This window comes from Biomphalaria glabrata, chromosome 12 (genome assembly GCF_947242115.1).
Source record: "Biomphalaria glabrata chromosome 12, xgBioGlab47.1, whole genome shotgun sequence".
Taxonomy (NCBI): Eukaryota; Metazoa; Mollusca; class Gastropoda; family Planorbidae; genus Biomphalaria; species Biomphalaria glabrata.
Genome location: NC_074722.1, coordinates 10,415,994 through 10,436,306, shown reverse-complemented (window position 1 = coordinate 10,436,306; position 20,313 = coordinate 10,415,994). Strand labels below are relative to the sequence as shown.

The 20,313-nt window shown below is 33.0% G+C and overlaps 1 protein-coding gene across 1 annotated transcript; it reads right to left on the bottom strand.

Moving 5' to 3' along the window:
- Window positions 1–19,949, bottom strand: LOC106070284 (E3 ubiquitin-protein ligase Bre1-like). The gene is made up of 21 exons (XM_056006191.1): window positions 19,832–19,949; window positions 17,678–17,843; window positions 16,377–16,544; window positions 15,996–16,065; window positions 15,402–15,580; window positions 14,756–14,882; window positions 13,026–13,228; window positions 12,235–12,459; window positions 11,889–12,014; window positions 11,388–11,565; window positions 10,982–11,113; window positions 10,617–10,738; window positions 10,115–10,349; window positions 8,843–9,008; window positions 8,486–8,570; window positions 7,075–7,257; window positions 6,222–6,350; window positions 5,737–5,909; window positions 4,650–4,827; window positions 3,655–3,756; window positions 1–3,497 (listed from the first exon to the last, which is right to left on the bottom strand). The coding sequence occupies exons 2-21, from the start codon at window positions 17,807–17,809 to the stop codon at window positions 3,321–3,323; spliced, it is 3,090 nt and encodes a 1,029-aa protein (XP_055862166.1). The 5' UTR covers window positions 17,810–17,843; window positions 19,832–19,949; the 3' UTR covers window positions 1–3,320.
- Between the last annotated feature and the right edge of the window lie 364 nt (window positions 19,950–20,313).

Genomic DNA, 20,313 nt, shown 5'->3' with positions numbered 1-20,313 from the left:
TATCAAGATAAAAATATTTTAATGAGTTAAACATGTAACATTGTGCTTCTAGGCCTTAAATGACCATCAATTATAAGGCAAGACAACACACACACACACAGAAACAAACAGGTGAACAAATAAAAACAATATGCCACAGAAAAAAAAACAACAGTAAAAATAACTTATAAAATTATTACAATATTAAATTAACCTACTTAACAAAATAAGATGATCAGTTTAGAAGTCTCTTTAGAAAATACAAATAGAGACTGATTTTTAATTAGGAATAAGCAAGGAATCACCAAATTTAGTAAAATAAAAATGACAGTCTTTACACACACAAAAAATTAATTTTAATCAAGAGAGAAGAGACTATTTTATTTTAAACTTTTTTTTTTAGCACAATAATAGCTCAATGTTTTCTTTAACATCTTGAACAGTTTACACCTCCAAATATATACACTAATAATTTATAAACATTAAAACTATCAATTTATAAACATTAAAACTATCTTTCTTGTCAAACAAGATGAACAGTAGGACTGCTAAACAATCTGATCTATACATGTATTCTGGTACAGTGCATACAACATGTGATAAGCAATGAATGGAACACAGAATACATAAAAATATTTTGTTTATAAGACCAGTTCATTTAGATTTATCAAACAAAACAATTCATGGACACTTAAAGGTGTCCTAAGATAGACTCTGCTTCTTGGGAGACTAGAGCAAAAGAAAGAGGATCATGCTGCTACACTGTAAGAGACTCAAAGACACTAGAAAATCCATGGCAGACAAAACAAAAAGCTTGACTTACGAACCTCAGGGTCTTAAGTTTGAATCCCTAAAGTTCTAGAGTTTTAGGACGCTCCTCAGTCCACCCTACTCTAATAAGTACTTGACCTACATTAGGGAAGTAAAGGCGGTCGATCAATGTGTTTGCCATCTGACACCCTCATTAAGCATTAGTCATTGTAACAGATGACCCTTAAATCATCTGCACTACAGATCACAAGGTCTGAAAGGGGTACCTTTTTTTTATAATTTTTTTCTCATAAGCCTAGCACTTGCAGCTCCTAAATTAAATATCCTAATTTCAAATCCAACTTATATAGATATTTTTTTGAATAACAGAGATCAATTAGAGCAGGAATATGATATGCACTGCTTCTGTAGTTATGAGATAGTAAGCCATCTTAGTGTACATTCATGACTTTTTCTATTTTTTAACCAACTTGGTTTGTACATTTGGAAGTGTTACCAAATAATGACTCTGAAGATACAGTTTCAGCTCTTAGAGCAGGAAGTGGAAAACAATGATATCAGACTCTGTTCATCTCAACATTTTTGCTCTCAATAAATAAAATGGAAAGAATATAAAAAATATACTTGATAGAGAAAACCTTTTGATGGCGCTGTTTCTCTTTCTATTGCCTGAAACATACACAAGAGAGAAATGTACAAATAAATCTATTATCCACCATTTAAAAAATTGACAAACAATGTGTCTTGGTTTTGCAACAACAACAAAAAAAAATGAATACAAAGTAAAATATGAATCCTTCATTCTTATATATGCTGGTAATTTTTGTTTTCAGTAAGTCAAAACATAAACCATAATTTCAAATAATTTATTTTATTAAGCAGGATCCTACCATAACTGACTGAATAGAATGTCAAAGCAAAATACAAAAATCAATGAAAGAAATGAAACACACACCTAAAATCTTATAACTAACACAGACATTTGTCATACATCTCTACACACTCAAAGCTTTAAGAATTGTTTACAATATACATATGTACAGTATTATACAAATGGTAACATTGAAAAAGAAATGCCTTAAAAAATGGTAACTTGTCTATGAAAAAAATCAACATGTAAAACAATTGTTTTATATTCAGATACAACTTAGTTGTTCACATAGAATAGATGGGCAAAAGGTCAAACTGTTCAACTCTGCTCAAGATTGAAATGAACACTGGCATGCTAGTTTAAAAAATGATGTCCAGTTTTCTTCTACCAAGTTTTGTCTTCTTTAAATCTTGGCTTATAAAGTCACATGTAAGGAAAAATATCTAATTGATTAGCTTAGTCAAATATCATCATGATGCCCAGTAACTCCTTCAGCATGACATGCAGCTTTAGTATTAACAAAATATTTTGTAAAAAAAAAATCAGTTAATTAATCTTTTTTTTTTTTTTAAATTGTATTACATTTGATTAAATTAGACCAAATGGATTTTTTTTTCTTCAAAAAGGGCGAGATGTTTGAAAAGTTGATCAAGAACACAAGTCTGACAGCCAAAAGCTAAGAGAAAAACAAATGTCAGATCTAAGTCAGTGAAAAAATGTATTGCTCAGGTGATGATATTATGTCAAAGACAGGCTCTAGTCTGTATGATGGATGGATAACAGATAAATGTATCACTGATATTGCAATGAACTAGTTACCAATCAATAGTGTAAGTTAGGTCACAAAAAACTTCTTTCATACCTTACTTAAAATTTATGTAGAACAGGAGGAACCCAACATACATAATTAGAGACATGTTAATCTTAGTTAGATGAGCAGAGAGCCAAACACATCAAAGTAAAGAAGTTTTCAAATACCAGTCTGCCAGCAAACTCAATCTGGGTGGTCTCATTTCTAAAGGTCCATCTTTATACTGCCTTAGTCTCATAGATGACTTACTTCTTCAAAGTCTGCCTTGCTAACCACTTACTTTTATAATAACTATATTAGAAGTGATGATACAATCATATTCAACCTTTTATTGTTGTATGTTGGCCTTACAGAATCACAATTCTTACCAATACTAACAGTGCATTGGCACAACAGCATACATAAAAAAAAACATAGACAAAAAACTTGAACACTTTCCTTGCACAAGAAACAACTGTAAGCTATTGCCCTTCATGTAACAAGAAAGCACACTAGAGTAAAAACCTAAGTTTAAACTTTGTTTTAAGAAACACAATGTTCATTTGGTCCCGCTTATTAAATCCATACATTCTAAGTAACAATACATCATAATTAGTTAGACAAATATACAGCTTGGGTGGCAAAAAGAAATACTGAATTCAATTCTCAATATATGGCATTCTGAACTGCGACATTCTATTTGTAAGAGCATCCTCATCTCTTTTTTTTTTATCTAGTCTAAGAATCAGCGTGTTTATGCTGAGTGCTTTGATTACCATCAACTGCAAAGAACACTTGATACAAGTGCTGTAGGCCAGAAACCCTTGGCACAATGAATAAATAATTCTGTACATAACATAACAGTGGAGACTGGATGCAGGTTCAATATAATGGCAAGCCAGAGAGGCTCTAGGAAAGGTACAGTCTGTGGAAATCATTGGCACCAAAACCAGCATTGCATTTAGGGCACTTCCTCTGGCGAGTTTCGTAGCGTGTCCGCAGGCACTCCAGGCAGAAGACATGAAAGCATTTGGTTAGCACAGCATCCTTTTTGTTCACCTTACATGATGGGCAAGTCAGCTGCTCCTGTAGCAGACAACAAAATGGAAATCAATTAATAAGAAGTTCAAAATATCTTTTTGCGTTACATTGTAACAAAACAAGGCAAACAATCATGTTACAAATATCAATAAAGACTAAAAGTGTGTATATCGTGGGTCCCACACCAAAGGTGTGATCTTACTTTATATTCTTTAATCTCTTCCAACAAGACTTCATCTGCAGCCCCCGCCATTTCAATCTTTTTACTCCTCTCCAACTTGCGATTCAGTTTAGCAACTTCTTCCTGCATAATAAACAGTTTTCATTAGTTGAATTAAAACAATTAAAACCAAAACCAAAGCTATGTTAATATTTCTGTACATAATCACTTTTAATTAGATAGATGTCATTTTTTCATTATTATCTACAAATAAGAAATTTGAAATCTAAACTTGCAAGATCCTTTAAGATCACTAGAAATCATTTGTGTTAGGATCTTCCTCTTCATCCACCAGGGCTTGCCGGAGATGTTCTTTAAGAGTTTTGATGTTCTTTTTGTAGTACTTCAGTCCTCGCCATTTAAGCTCTTGTTTCAGTTCTTTCAGATTCAGTTCATCTAGCAGTTTTACAGAAGCCATAGGAAATCCCACTTCAAGACACCAGTGTTACCGTGTTACTCCTAATCAGGTGTTCTGTTAACAACTGCTCAACACACAACACATCAAGAACTGGACAACAAGAGTTCCAAAATAATCTGGTACTTCAATGAATAGATAACAGCCAATACTAGACAATTGGCAACACATCAACAACTAAAAATGCTACACTGTACATCACCGTACTAAAGTCTACTGTCTCCATCTCTTCCTGGACTCGTACATAACACTTGAGGACTCTGCCAGGACTGACTTCATGGCCGACTAACAGTCCCGTTCTCCTAGCTGTCCTGTCTTGAACTGCACAGCCTTACACGCTGTCTCTCGTCTGTGAGGGATTTTGATCACATGACCATAACACGGGTCATATTTGCATATACTAGCAGTACTGTCCCTTGTCCATGACAGCCCCTGAGTGACTTTCCTGAGTTCACGAGTGTCAGCTGAACCTACAGTTAACCCTATCAGGCGCCAATAGAGTTATAAAAGTATTTTAAAAAATCAAGGTGTTGACAATATTTAACTGCCCACCAGCACTGACCTGCATTCTTTTATATTTAAAGACTTCTTGCTCCAATGAGGCTGTCTTCTCTGCCACTGCCACCTGAGCTTCTTTCAGCTGTGCCTGATACTTATCCAAATGAAGCTTGAGATCAGCAGCTGTTTGAGAACTTTCCACTGCCTTCCTTTTGTGCATCTCCATAGCCTGCTGGGTAATCCTGTGGAAAAAGCCAAAGATTTCTCTTAGACACAGAATACAAAGTGAGTACACATTTATAATGAACCTTTATCATTCCACTGAAAATGTGTGGTTTCCTATGAACTTAAAGTTGATTATGAAGTCTGATCTTTGCTTTGAAGAGTCCGCCACACAGAACGCACAGGTAGGTTGTCAGTTGCAAAATAGCCCGCTTTCACTGTTTCAAGCCATGAGAAGCAATCAAGAGCTAGTGTTTCTAAATTGTGGATACCAATTTCACAATCTGAGGGAGCTCTTGAGGGTGTCATTCTATCACTTATTTTGATCCCTTTGAGAACAATTTCCAGGACACATCTCCCCATAAAAATGTTGTTTGGGGAGATGATTTTCAGGAAAATGAACTACATGTCCAGTCCATCATAGATAGAACCTTTTTGATGTGGCAAGGATACCTGTTTATCTTATCTTATATAATACAGACGTTACTTCAAAAAAGAAGATGATTACGTCCTACGCGTCATGCATTTAGTCATGCATATTAACCAACGACTTAAATTCTGCCAAGTCACTGGTTTTCCTGGCTAGCTCAGGCAACCCATTCCATGCTCTAATAGCACTAGGGAAGAAGGAGCTTTTGTACAAATTTGTCCTAGCATATGGGATGAGGAATGTGCCTTTATCTGTAACAGAAGTAAGATCTCAAAATCTGATCTGTCTATACAGCATACCTAAGATAGGTATAAAATATCAGGACCAAAGACTGCAATGTTGTACCATGTCACTCAATGAACTAGTCATCTCCTTGTAACTATGCTTTGTCTATCATAGTTTATTTTATATGAAAAGAAAAAAATAGGTCGTTGAGGGTCAGAGGTGAAGAGTTTAAATATATATATATATATATATATAAATACCAATTTCTACTTACGCTTGTTCTTTTTCTACAGCTGCCAAGCTGTTCTGTAGCAGTCTCTCTTTCTCTTCCAGGCTACGCACAACTAAGTTCTGAGCTTCCACCTGAGTTTGTAGTGTGGCCACTTGCTCAGTCAGGACATCTTTCTCTTCTCTCAACAACTTCTGAATCTGGTTGGATTTGATCCTCTACAGAAAAAACAAAAACTTTTTTCATTATTGTTAGTGAACTAAGTAATACAAAATAAACTATCTGTTCAAAACAACATTCTAGTCCAGACGAGATAAATGAGCACAACTGGTAACCTGAAATATAAGTAACAGAACTGTATGCCACCCTAAAAGAGAAAATGTTACGAAAAATGATTAGCATGTTCCTGCTCAAATTGGACGAAGGCTTGAAAAGATAGGGAATAGGTATGACCTCTACTAGCTTGCATTACACATTCCAGGGAAAATAAATGGGCTTTTTCATTAAAATATTGTTTACTTTAAATGTACCTCTGACATAAGTTTAAAATTAGCATCATCTTTTTCACGCAACTGCTGAAGAAGTCTGGTGTTCTGCTCTTGCATGTCTTCAAAGGCTTGTCCTGTCACATCTAAATCATTCAGCAGGGCTTCCTCTCTCTAAGAAAGTTTAATGTAAAAAAAAACCTTCTGTTAACAGGTGGAACTTTGGATAAAACAAATATATATTTAAACAAACTACTAGACTAGAAAAGCAAATGCACATTTTTTATTTGTTCTTTGGAAAAAAAAGTGTATTTGCTTTTATCTGGAGAATTCAATATAAATTTCACTTCAATAAATAGTAAAAAATCAAAATCCACATAGTGGGAAAAAAACATAATTTTTTTAAAGATTGAGTATAAATATTTCATATTTTAATAGAGCTTCATAAAAATGAAAATGATTTTTTTTTTCCAGTTAAGCTGCATATCCATCAAAACATTTCCATTTTTCTATACTGAGCTTTACTGAGGATCTTGCAATAAAGGTAGAGACCAAATTCTGCATCTTGCAAGCTTGTATAAACACACATCTCTATAGACCTTTAATTTTGAATCAATTTTATTGAGTAGCAATAACAACATAGTCCAGTCAGCTGGTCAGAGTAAATTACATCTCCAGCTCTAAGAAATGCAATGGATATCGATCATTTTTTAAATATATTTAAAAGTGAGTTATAAATAGCTCATGGTTTCAACAATAAGCTGTATTAATTGATATTCTAACTATCACTATAAAATTGAACATTAGCATTGCCTTTTGACTATTTTTATACTAATCAATTTACATAGAAATAGATGTTTTTGTCTTAAACAATAGAAATCTAACAATCAAAATTTACTTGTTTCTGATTAGCTAGATTTTTTTGCAGTTCTATTATAGTTTCTTCCATCTTTTTTATCTTTCTCATTGCATCTTCATCAGCTAGTTTTCTTCTCTCCCTTCTCTCACTGTCTTGCATGCGTTTAATGACTCCTTTCAAATCATCTACTTCCTGTCTGGCTTTCTTTTCAGCAGCCATCAACTGGGGAAAAAAGAAGACCTATCTTAAATGCCCATTGAATGTGTGGTAAAGGATAACTTATTAGCACAAGAAAGAGCTTGATATTAAGCTTGAGACCGTTCACTCAAGCAAACATATTGTTACGAATCTGCACTATCCAGGCTCTCTGCAAACTGCACCACACGACACAACAAACTTAAAGAACCTCACAACTAGGGGCTCCAAAGTAACAGTAACAGTTTAATTTCAAATACATCACAAATACTGTACAGTTGGCAACAACATTACACTGACTGTCCAAAAACATAGCCTCTGCTCCGACTGACTTCACACACCATGCTCATTCTGACTTCGCCTCGTACTTGTCACATAGCAAGGTAAGTGTCTTGAGGCAAGGCAAGTGTCTTGACGTTAACACACTCGCTCTTATATAGAGTCCCTACAGGCCTTCTAAAATCGGATGGAAAGTCACTTGACCACTCGGGCTGATTATATTCGCTGTGACTTACATGCTTAATATTTACAACACAGGACTTTGCAGAACTGGCGTGTACTGTGACGGTTGACCGCTCATCTAGCGCTGGCCTGGGGCGATTTCTGTAGTCTAAAACACACACAGCACTACCCCCATCTGTGTCATCACCAGGTTTATAACAATATATATATATATTTTAAACAAAAGCTACACCTGATTGGCCTTATTTTAGATTATGGCAATTATTTCTGAGCACAAAGGATGGAACAAATATTTTTAAAAAAGCATTTTTTTTCCCAAACATACAATCTATGTAAAAAAAAGAAAGGGGAACAACCCGAATTCAAACTCATGGCTCTTGCCTCCTCAAGCCAACATACTAACCACTCTGCTTAGATTGTATAGTTTTGTATTGTTTCAAACTTACTTTAAAGTGGTGACCTATAAAGGAGACTTATTCAGTTTAAACTACCACTTCAAGAACAATTTCTTTTCCTTATTCAATAGTTAATTAACTAATTGCTTAATTTTTTATTCTTTTTTTATTGATTCTCGTGTTGCCAGATGAAAGAAATAATTGTGCAAAATTTCAGCTTGATCCGAACATACAGAGTGAGTTTATAAGCTTTATAAAAATATAAAATGATAGATTTAAATTTGCTTATTTAAATCAAATAAAAATAAATAATAAAAAACAACATTAATTTCGTTTGCTTTGTTTCATGTCATTTTCTAGGCCACCATCTCATATGTTAAAAGAAAATGTTCAATTACCTGTACTTTTTCTCGCTGCTCTTTAGGTGCTGCTTTATATGTGTCTAACAGAAGTTTCAGCTCCCTGACATTATCTTGAGATTTCCTGTAAGTTATCAGTGTCAAGGTGTAGAGCTTTATACATATGATTATGGTACATAAAAGTAACAACTAAATTCAATTAAATGTCACATAATGGATTAAATATTGGTCTTGACAGATAGAAATACATGCTAATTATGAGAATAACAAGGCAGAAATGATTTTGTGTAAATAACTTAAAGAGGCTCTGCAGTCTCTATTATTATATCAAACATGATTACTAATCATTATGAAAGTAAGTAACAATGTAACATTTGGCAAGCTAGTTAAACTCACTTTAACTGATTTCTCAAATCTTTAATCATCTCTGGATCATTTTTGCCATTCTTATAGTCTTTAAGGTCATAATCATCTTCTTCTTCTTTCTTGATTGGAGTTGTCATCATTTCTCCTTCTTCTTTCTTAATTGTCTGCAATGGCGGCATTGATGACGGTGTTGAGCCTACAGGAAAAAAAAAAGTTAAAACTCATGTTACAGTAAGATTTCTACAATAGATTGATACTGTTGTCTATGAATTAAGATTTTAAAAAAAGCCTTGCTAACATTCATCCAAAGCTTAACATAAAAATTTCCACTATAGAAATTGGAGGTGGTAAAGTGCTTGGCTTCTGAACCAGAGGTCCCGGGTTCGAATCCTAGTGAAGACTGGTTATTTTTAATTTCGGAATCTCAAGGACACCTCTGAGTGCTAGCCACATAACACGGTCTTTAACCGTGGGCCACAGAAACAGATGACCTTTACATCATCTTCCCTATAGACTGCATGGTCTGAAAGGGGAACTTTTTATATTTTGCAAAATAGATTTATCGGATAGTGCCTGAAAATATAGAAAGACAAGCATGTCTGTAAACTTGTGTAACTTAGCATGCCCAACTTTTACAATTGCTCACTAAGTAATTGAAAGTCAATATTATTTGGATATCCCCAGCATTTTTGTTTAAACTGGTCTAAATACAGATTATGTTCAAACCTTCATCTTGGTAAAATGTTATACAACTTCAGAAGGCTTTGTCATTAAGTCTTAAGACAAGGAAAGAGCAGAATTTTACAAGGCTGGGAAGACCCAGTTGTGACATACACAATTTTCACAACTACTGCAGTGTAAGTCTTTGTGGTGGTAGGGTAATTATTCCATGCCTACCTTCCTCAGTCTTCCCTTTTCTTTAACAGAAATTTATTTGGGACTTTCAAGGTATGTGCAAGTGTCAAAGCTAAACCCCTTTTATTATGCCAGCTAGTCCTTGGATTTGAACTCATGAATAAATACAACTAAAGCAAACTACTAAATAATTCATTTAGTGAAGTCTATAGGTGACTAGTAAAGGACATTTATATGAAAATCATTATACTTTGCTATCGAATCCAAACAGCTGTTTCAAAATTAGTTTAAATGAAAGTCTGGAAAAAATACAAGACGGAACCAGAGGATGTTTTTTTAATAATTCAAAATCCTCTATATGAAAACTTCTGCTTTAATAGCTAATTAGCTTAATCCTACTAGTATATCTACCTTGTATAATGTTGTAGGACAAGAATATTCACATACCTGGTTCAGTTTTTACAGGTGACAGTTGTACCTCTTCCTTCAAGTGGACTATACCATCTTTGTTGTCACCAGCACATGTAGTACTCACTGCAGCAGGGGAGGAAGATGAGGTTGTTGTTACTGAAGTTGTGGCAGTCGCAGGTGTAGTGCTGCTCAGGGTAGTTGTGGTAGTCGTAGCAGTGCCAGTTGTCGTTGATGTTGCAGGTGGGTTGACCACAGCCAGTTCTTGTTTTAACTAGGAAAGAAAATTTACCATTAGATTGAGCTGGATGGCCTTCATACCAGCCATATATGACTCTTGTTTCAGCTGAAAACAAATGTAGTTAGATGACACAAAAATTAAAGTTTTATACAACACAAAATGATAAAAAAAAATACTTTCTTAGCCTTGTTTTTTAAAATAATAACAATATTTCTGCACAATGGTTTACATTATAAATGAAAAGCCAATTAAATATATTTGTCTAAATATAAAGTAACAGATATATACATGTTAACCTACCTTGTGAATTTCTGTTTGGGCCTCCCTGAGCCTTCTCTTATATCTGGCTGACTCCATCTTTAATTGCTGATTATGATTTTGTAAACTTTGGATCAAGTTTCTCATTTCTCTGTTGATAGTCACTGTTAAGATACACACACACACTGACATTGTAAATCACACTATAACATGATATATTAGAGTTCAATGATTGCTGATGGGCTAACAGTAGTACATTTTTAAACTGTCCTCATACAGTTTATCAAAAAGAGACCTTTAAATCTGAGAACTTTATTAAATTACCAATTAAATTTTACTCCGGTTGAGCTTTAGGTTTCATTTTGAACAAGTGCTACAAGGATGAATGATGATTAATGGTTACTCACAATTTTGATCATTGGCTGCCATGGCTTGTTCAAACTCAATCCTTAACATGTCATATTCTTTCCTGGTTTGAGCTAAACTGTCCTCCACAAGAATCATTTCAGTTCTCAATTTCTTTTGGCCTTCCAACTCATCTATCTGAAGAATAAAAAACATTTTTAGTGTAAGCTTTAACATAAAAAAAAAAACAACTGTCATCAAAACAAAAAAAGTATTTCAAACAATAAACATAAGTATTCATCTCAAGAGATAATGTCACTGAAGATGTTAATGCTAATTCTCAACAATTATTCTCTTAACACCCACAGCGGTATAAAATTTAAGGCTCCAATGTTGCCAGTTCTATTCTGTTTTCATATTTGATGTAAAATTGGACAACATAAGTTAAATTAAAGTTAAATCCTTCACATGCCTCCATTTGTTCAATCTGCCTGCCATGGTTGTTCTTATTGATAGTCATCTGGTTCCTTATCTCCTCTAGCTGAGTTCTGATCTGCATGCTTTCATTGTAGAGAACCGAGAACTGAGACTGGAGACACTTGTACTCTGTGGTCTCCAGAATCACATTCTCAGGAAGGTGTTGCAGCTAGAGACAGATTTTATACAATGGTAAAGAGAGTTCATGGCAACTATTTTTGTGTGAACACAAAATAAAAAATAAGAAAGTTAACGAAGCTGGCATAGAGAAGCATGATGTGGAAAAAAATAAATAAATCCTTATTGACATTTTAATAATCAAATATGGAAAACTAAAACATTTATTACATTATCTAACAATATTGTTTGCGAAAACTAAAAATTAATGCATCAAGTAAAATGAAGCAAAAAAGTAAAATAAAAATTTTAAATAAAATATTTTTTAAAAAGCATTGTATTTTTTGTTGAAAATAATGTAATAAGGGACCTTACATCCATTTTTAATTTCTCCACTTGTGTGAGCGTTTCCTGGTACTCGGCACTTAATTTCTCCAACTCCATCAGCCTGTTAGAGGACAACTCTTTATGTTCTTCAAGTTCTGAGAGTATTTCATCCAACTGAAAACAAAGAAACAGGAAAATAATGTATTATTACATTTTTCCTCTAAGAAAATAATTTGGTAGGTGTCTATTGAGACTAAATGGCATCACATTCCAAATCAAGGAAACATTCACAATAAAGACTAGAACTAATTTGTTTAAAAGTAGTGGGAAAAGTTTCAATGAAGAACTTAGTATGTTAAAATGTTAAAAGTTACTAATGTATTCTTGTACTGACCCTCCCAGTTGGGACTCCAGGTAAATTTTTAAGACCAGACAGAGGCATGTTTCCAGTTGTTTCCTGGTAGAACTGAAGTTTCTCTGAGACCTCAGCAAGCTGGCGCTCCAGGCTATCTTTCTTACACTCAGACTTGTCATACATATAATCCAGATCATCTAGTTTGTTTTTCAACTCTGCTATCTCTGTCTCAGATGCAGTCAGCTTGTCTTGGAGCTCAGATATCTGCAAGAAATGTATTATTCATGAAAAACAATTATACACTGATTCTTGTGAAATTACATTTTAAGCAGGGAGAATGAAAAATAAACTTGTCAAACAAATAATGATGTTAATTAATACTGCACATGTTGTTGTTTTTTATAGTAATTTTCAATGTTAAAAATCCATCAATGTATAAGTTCGAGCTGTTTCTGTCAAGACTATTTCACAAAAAGAATAAGTCATTATCCACTATAATGTTTGCTGTTTAATAAGTAATATTTCTTCTACTAATTTGACATAATAATTAAAAGGACTACAATATTTTAAAAGATTCCTACATTTTTGTTGAAGAACAGAGTTACCTTAAACCATATCAAACAATCACCTAATGATTTTGTAAAAAGAAAAACGCTGACCAAGAACAGGAAAATCATCTAGGCTAACAAAAGAGGCAGATTATCAGGAAAGAAATGATAGTTAGAAAGATATTAGGGAAAAGACTAAACAAGGGTCTGCTTAGTTAGTCAAAACTTAACATCATTTCTATTACAAAGGAAAGTTTACTGAATAACACTTTAACAACTCACATGGAGTGTATGCTCATGGTGGCGCTGGTGTAACTGAGTCACCAGATTCTGGAGCTGTTTGGCTTCTTTCTTCAAATCAGCAAGCTCCCCTTTCACAATGTCAAACAAGCTGGGCTCAGGCACTTTGTCTTCTTTCTCATCATCATTTTTCACTTCTGTGCTTCCTTCTTCAGATTTACTTGGTTTCTCTTTATTCTCTTCACCTAAGTCAATAAATAATAAATAATTTGTTTAGAAAAAACTGAACAAATGAAAACTGAAATGCTTAAGACATTTTGGTCAAAACTTGTTCCTATCTAATGAATAAAACTACATTCTTGTTATATTAAGTTTTTTTCTAAGTCCAGCCTTGATCTTTTGTTAATGAATAGACTTTCATATTGATTATTTCAAGCATTTTATAATTATTTATAGGTTCATATGTTCAGTAATAATAGAGATGTTATTATAAACAGCCTCAACATTATTACTATTGCTGAAGCTTTGTGTGACCATCATCTGAATAGGTAAATAATCATGTTTCTCAATTGTACTACTGCTCCTCTTCTGCTGAACTTGTTCATTAAGAATGCCAATTTATACAAATCAAATACTAACTGAATGTACATTTTTTTAAATCATTATTTGTCACTGTTGAAGTTTTGACATTTACTGTAAATAGCAGTTATTTCAAACGCAAGATATATCTAGCAAAGACCATATAACTAATTCCAAGATTGATCTAACAAAGTTCAAGCTTTTTTTTAAAATAAAAAACATCTATCTTTTCATAATTACAAAATGAATATGTCATTCAAATAACTTTAATATATTGATTAATTTTTCAAGATGTTATAACCTCTCTCATAAATATCTTTGATCAATGAACAAACAGTTTAGTTATACCCATCAAATAAAAAAGTGAGAACAACACTTAGCTGTGACATAAAAGCCAGAATAAAGGTTTTAAATGCATTTATATTACTCATGGAATGAATACATTTTCTAATAAAACAGTAACTTATTAGCTAACACTTCCAACTTCAAAATCCTTTACCACAATCGATAGCAAAGGAAGATGGCGCTTTAAAAAATATAATACACTTTTTTTTTGCAATAAAAAAAAAAGCATTAAATAAATAAGACAAAACAATAAAAAGTAAAACAATCAACTACATATTCAAAAATGTATATCTATGATCATTTTGCTACATAACATACTCTGGGTTTTCCTGTCACATTCAGTATATAAACTAAATACAAAATACCAAGTATTTGTGTATATTTATTTTTAAAGTTCTGCATAAGATGTCAGACACATATATAGCATTTTACCACAATAAAAACTAATAAGATTTTTTTTGTTTCTTATTTAAACAATTGTAATATGGTATGTAAAAATTGGAAAAAAAAAATAATAACTTCTACAATAAGCTTCCATAAAATATGTTAAATAAAAAAAAAATAACTTTCCCACTTCCAAGCTTTGACTTTGAAATGTGACTAAAAGAATAAAATGACTACACACAGCAAGCAACAAAAAAAAAAACAACCTAGACCAAACAAAAAATGACCACAACAACCAACTATTTGACTGAAGAGTAAAGAAAGGATACACCAGGTGATGAGAGTTAGCAGCACACAGCCTGGCTAATAATGGTGAACCTGAACCAGCTACAGATATTACAACAGTGTGCCACTCCACTACACAGCCATGTTGCTCGAGGGGAGAGATAACACCTACAATTTACCTTCCTTTTTTTTTTCGTTATCTTCCTCTTCGTCATTACCTTCTTCCTTCTTTTCTTCTTTCTCTTCCTTGTCCTCATCTCCTTTGGCTTCCTCCTCCAAGTGGCCATCTTTTTCCTTCTGCTCCACCTGAGGATAGAAAGACTTTGTCATTAGAAGACTTATTGGTAATAAAGAGTACAATTACTAATCACAAAATGTAATAATAAATTACAAAAGCGATTGACTTCGAATACAATTTATTGAAATTCAAATCCTGCTCAGACAGATGCTAATTGGTTTACAATGGATAAAGAGCATTGGAATGGTCTCACACCCAGTACATTGGAGTCTGGAAATCTGAATACAAAATGCTATAACTTTACTTTGCTTGTAAATGGAATACATGTTCTAATAATAATGAATACAAGGATTTTTTAATTCATTTCACTTAAATCAAATTATACAGTATGCAAATTGAATGGGCTCCATGATGTTGTGAATAACTCTTATTTGCATTTGACCACAGAACTGAAGAGCCTACTTTGGTTACTTTGTGAATCACACTGTCTCAAAAACAGACCAGATGGAAAACTAATTCAAATAACAAGAATAATTGCAAATACACATTTTAGTGACCCCAATTAACTTCATTATATATATTTTCACCTTGAAATCAATAGCGTGATGCAGTTTCTCATTTCTCTGTAACAGTCTATCAAAAGCTTGCAGCAATTTGCCAATAGCCCTCTTAGAAAACTCTACTCTCTGCCCAAGTTTTTCTTCCAGCTCTTGCTTGTCCCAGGTGGATAAAAGTGTTAAAAAGGAGGTCAACTCACTACTTTCATCTGAAATGCATGATACATATTTGAATTTTAGTGACTGGGTTCTTTTAATAAAAAAATCACCATAATCATCAAACTCCATTTGAGGGCTTGTGAGGCAATTAAAAAATACTCTCTTTCATTTAGATTATAAATGCAACAAATCTATTTTGTGATACAAATTTTTTTCTTCCTTTGTCAAGTTTACTTATAACTATTATAATAGTCCCAATTGGTTAACATATTAACTATTCAACATTTAGCCCCCAAAATTACATTAAGATAAAAAAAAATACACTTTGTTTCAATTAATTTAAATTTATTTAAAACAAAAACATGGTTTAAAAAACTATACTGTAATCTGTTTAATGTTTTGTCAACAGGGCAAAAGGGAAATAGTTAATTAAATTAGTTTTTAAAAAAGGGGAAAGGCTTGTACTTTTTGTCTCAGTTTCGTCAGATGTCTCAGCATCAAATCTTTGAAGTAAAACTCTCACATCTTCATCCAACTGAAACACAGCATTGGAATATGGTTTTAAGAATTTTATCATCTTAACTGTACAAATCAAAACAAAATCATCTGATAAAAAAAAAACAAGAAAAATTGTTAGAGACCATACTGAAATTTCAAAATAAAAACTATATTTCAGAATTGCATAAATATAACCAAACTGAACCTATGAGAAAACTTAATTAAATAGTAAAGATAGAATTCCAGAATCTATAGACTATGCATTAAAACTATTTTATTTTCAAAAAGTTTCAATTATTATGTATTATGCATTTCAGTAATATTTTTGCTAATGAAGTAGTCATCTACCTGATTCCAATAACGATTCACAATCATTAGAACAGCATCATCAGTACGTTGACGGTTTTCTAGCTGTTCTATACGCTTTTTCAATTCGGTCTCAGCTTTCTTTCTTTGCTCTATCCTCTCAGCCAGCTTTTTGTTTTGGAATACCAACACTTTCATGTCTAGCTCTTCCTGTAATGAGCATCTCATGATTAAAAGATTATACACAGATATTTAGTATATCTATCCCTAGGAGGAACAATCATATCAAAAAACAAACAAAAAAGTTGTTCAGAAAAAAAAAAATTATTTAAATTACATGGCTACTTATACAATTTTAAACAAAATTGAAATGAACAATCCCATTTCTTAAATATTTTTATATTCAATCATCCAATGCTAAATTATAATTTAGTCATGTCTACAATAGTTTATCTAATTAGTAGAATTGATTATAACTAATTCAAAAGTTAAGAAGTCATTTTTTCCTGACCATAATTATAACTACACGTTTAAAAGAAAGCACTAGTGAAGTAATCAAAAACTCCATTTTTTGCTTAAAACATTGCTAATCCCTGAGAACAAACAGAAAAATAATGTGAAGACGACTTTAAAGAATGAATGGGCTATCCAATGAAAGAGATTCTTTTCAAAGGTAAATAGACAGGAATGGAGAAAGATGATTGATAGATCATGTGTGATGCCCTAATGTTTCAACAGACTAAGGAATAATATTGTTATAAACATGGTGGTGACACAGATAGAGATAGTGCTGTATGTGTTTTTAGCTTAAGCAAATCGCCCCAGGCCAGCCACAACGAGTGAAAGTACATGGCAGTTAGGGAAGGATCTGTGTTGGGAAAAGTACTCAGGCAAAGCACATTAAATATAGTCATGTGATCAACCAGACTGATCGAGCGGCATTCCATCGGGTTCTAGAAGGCCTATGTGGACCTTACATAAGAGCGAAGGTGTCAGTCATGTCATTTCACATTACCTCACAATTTCACAAGTACAAGTTGAAGTCAGAATCAAGAACCAGCAGTGTGAAGGTCCAGAACATAGAACTGAGTACAAGTTCAGGAAGAGACAGCGAGCCAGGGTTACAGATAAGTTTTTGTACAGTCAATGTTACGTTTTTGCCAATTGTACAGTATTGGTTGTGATTTATTGGACATTAAATTGTTATGTTACTTTAGAGCCCAAGTTGTCAAGTTCTTTGAATTGGTTGTGTTGTGTGGCACAGTTTTGCAGAGAGCCTGGATAGTGAGAAACATTACAATATATGTTAACTGGTGATGGTGAAAAACAAATTTTCCACTTACCAGTGAGGTACTAACAAGAGAGTATAATTTCCCAAAGGGTAAAGTATCAAAGGGTATGGCCATTTTTTTAGCAGCAGGTGCTCCTGTGGCTGAACTGGCTGCTTCATCAGCGGGTCGCTTATTTCCAGACATTTTTTAATGACAGCTTGTAAAAAATTTATTCCATCTGAAATAATGAAAACATATTTAGTTGTAATAATACAACATGTCTTTTACAAAATTAATTGGTTCATTTAATGCTTAACAGAAATTGTGTGTACTGCAGACTTAAGGTAATGATTTTGTGATAACTTAGCATTATATATCAACTACTTGACTTAGTCCTTTGAACTCCCAGTGGAGCATAGGGCCACAACAGCACTTCACCATCAGACTGTTCTGGGCATTTCCCCTAGGCTGCCATCTTTGCCTCTTATTCTATTGATCTACCAACTAATATTATCTCGAATTTGGGGTTTTGACAAATTTTATTTAAATGCTTTTCTTTTAGATCTAGTCTGCTACTGAATTTTCCAATAATTATGATATCCTTTTAAAGTAACTTACAAAATGGAATCCTTTTTTTTTTTTTGGAATTAGTAACGAGTAATAAATAAATACAACTTCCCTTTGTGTGTATGTGGTAAAGTGGGGGGGGGGGGGGGGTAAAATCTGTACCAGATCTATTTGTTCAAAAACTGCTAAAAAATTTAACTGGACATTGAAATTCTCTCTAGATTTACATTTGCTACTGCTCTCAAAACAATATTCTCTGCAAAAGACTCATAAATGTCCATCTTCCGTTTCTTATTTATGGACTTTCCACTTTCATGATTAAAATACTAACAGAACAAATTTAGGCTTTATTAATATTTATATTGATAACAAATAAAAAAATAGTCTTTTTTTTAAATAGTATTAATTTTTATTGTAATGAAACAAACATGCTAATTTGATTCATATGGTATTGTAATAATAGCCATATGGGGAGCATAACAGTAGAATGTCTGTAGACTTAGTAGACCCAACCTAATTTTCTATTTTTAAGACCAGTGTAAGTAAATTGTAACTACTACACTTATTCTAAGTAGGTAATTTTTCACAAGTGTACCATTTATAAGCCTTGGCAGCAGAAAAAATATGAACTTGTGCTTTGCTTACAATAAATATGGTCGGGCATGAACAAAGGAAGAACTAGATCTAGCTGACTTAGTGATGTGCATAGCCGCCATAGACAAGACTTCTGAAGCATACAAGGAATGCAAATAAATGCTGAAAAACACACATAATTTGCTCAAACTGCACAGTCTACAGCAGCACCTCCAAAGCTCGAGATAATTTGGGACTATTAAAAGAACATAAATATATTACATAGCCCTCAGCACAAAATTCAGACTGATGGGTTCCTTGGTCATGGCAAAAATCCAGTATGTGTGCAAATCTTGAATAACTGCAGAATTAGAAAGGAAGATCCTAGCCATGGAAGAGAAATGTTACATTTAGGATTTTAGGAATCAAATGAAAAGATTGCAATACAAACATGGACATTTCAAACAGGATCACAATGGCAATAGGGCCTTGTGATGTCAGTGATGACTTTCTGACAACTATAAAAAAAATGGCCTTTTATATTAATAATTATAAGTTCAAGTTCTGCAGGGCAAGCAAAGACTCATTTTCTGCAGGAAAAAGTACCAGGAAAACAGACTAAGTGTGTAAGTCATAAGGGAGTCTAACAACTTCAAAAATGTTAAACTTAAACTAAGGCTAAGGCTAAAAAAATACTGCTTCAGTTGTCTGACTGTCTCAGACTCAAGTCTCAAGTCAACTGACAAGTGAGTCTCAGGCGCACTCACTGATTCATGATTCAGGTCAAGTTTTGGTGTATCATGTATGGTATGGGTTACGGGTATGACTATGACAACACATAACTACTCAATAAGTCATAAAATTCCGTCACTGACTGTGACAATCACAATCACTCACAGTCACAGTGCTCCCACACACTGACAGTACTGACACACTCATCACTCAGTATCACACTCAACTGCGACCTGTGACTGACTGTCACTGACAGTGACGTTATTCAGTATTAGTATAGTATGTTTAATAAAGTGCATTGTCTTAACATCAAGTGTGACCCATATCTAGATCTGAGAAAGCAAACATATTCACCAATACACTAAGAGTCTAGATCTTTACATCTAAATATCTTAGCTATGAATATTTTGCATAATCAACAGATAATAACATCATCAGACAATTTTGGTCGCCATCTTGATACCAGAATTTTAATAATTTTGATTAATATTGATTTCTTGTACATCTAGAATTTGGCTAATTTCGTTTTTGGCTAAAATTATATTTCAATACTTCAATACTATGATTAAGCCTATATAAGAATGTATCACTATTTTGATTTATAATTTCAATAATAAAGACATTGTAAAAATAAAATAGATTATAACCGTTTCAATAAAAGTATTGTAAATATATAAAATCCAAAATCCAAAAAGGCAAAACCATTAATTTGCACATTACATATATAAATTACAAATTTGTGTCAACTAAAAAAACTATGAAACATTGTTTTCACAGAACAATTTATTTCCTTTCTCTCTCTCTCTCTCTCTCTCTCTCTCTCTCTTCTTTTTCAA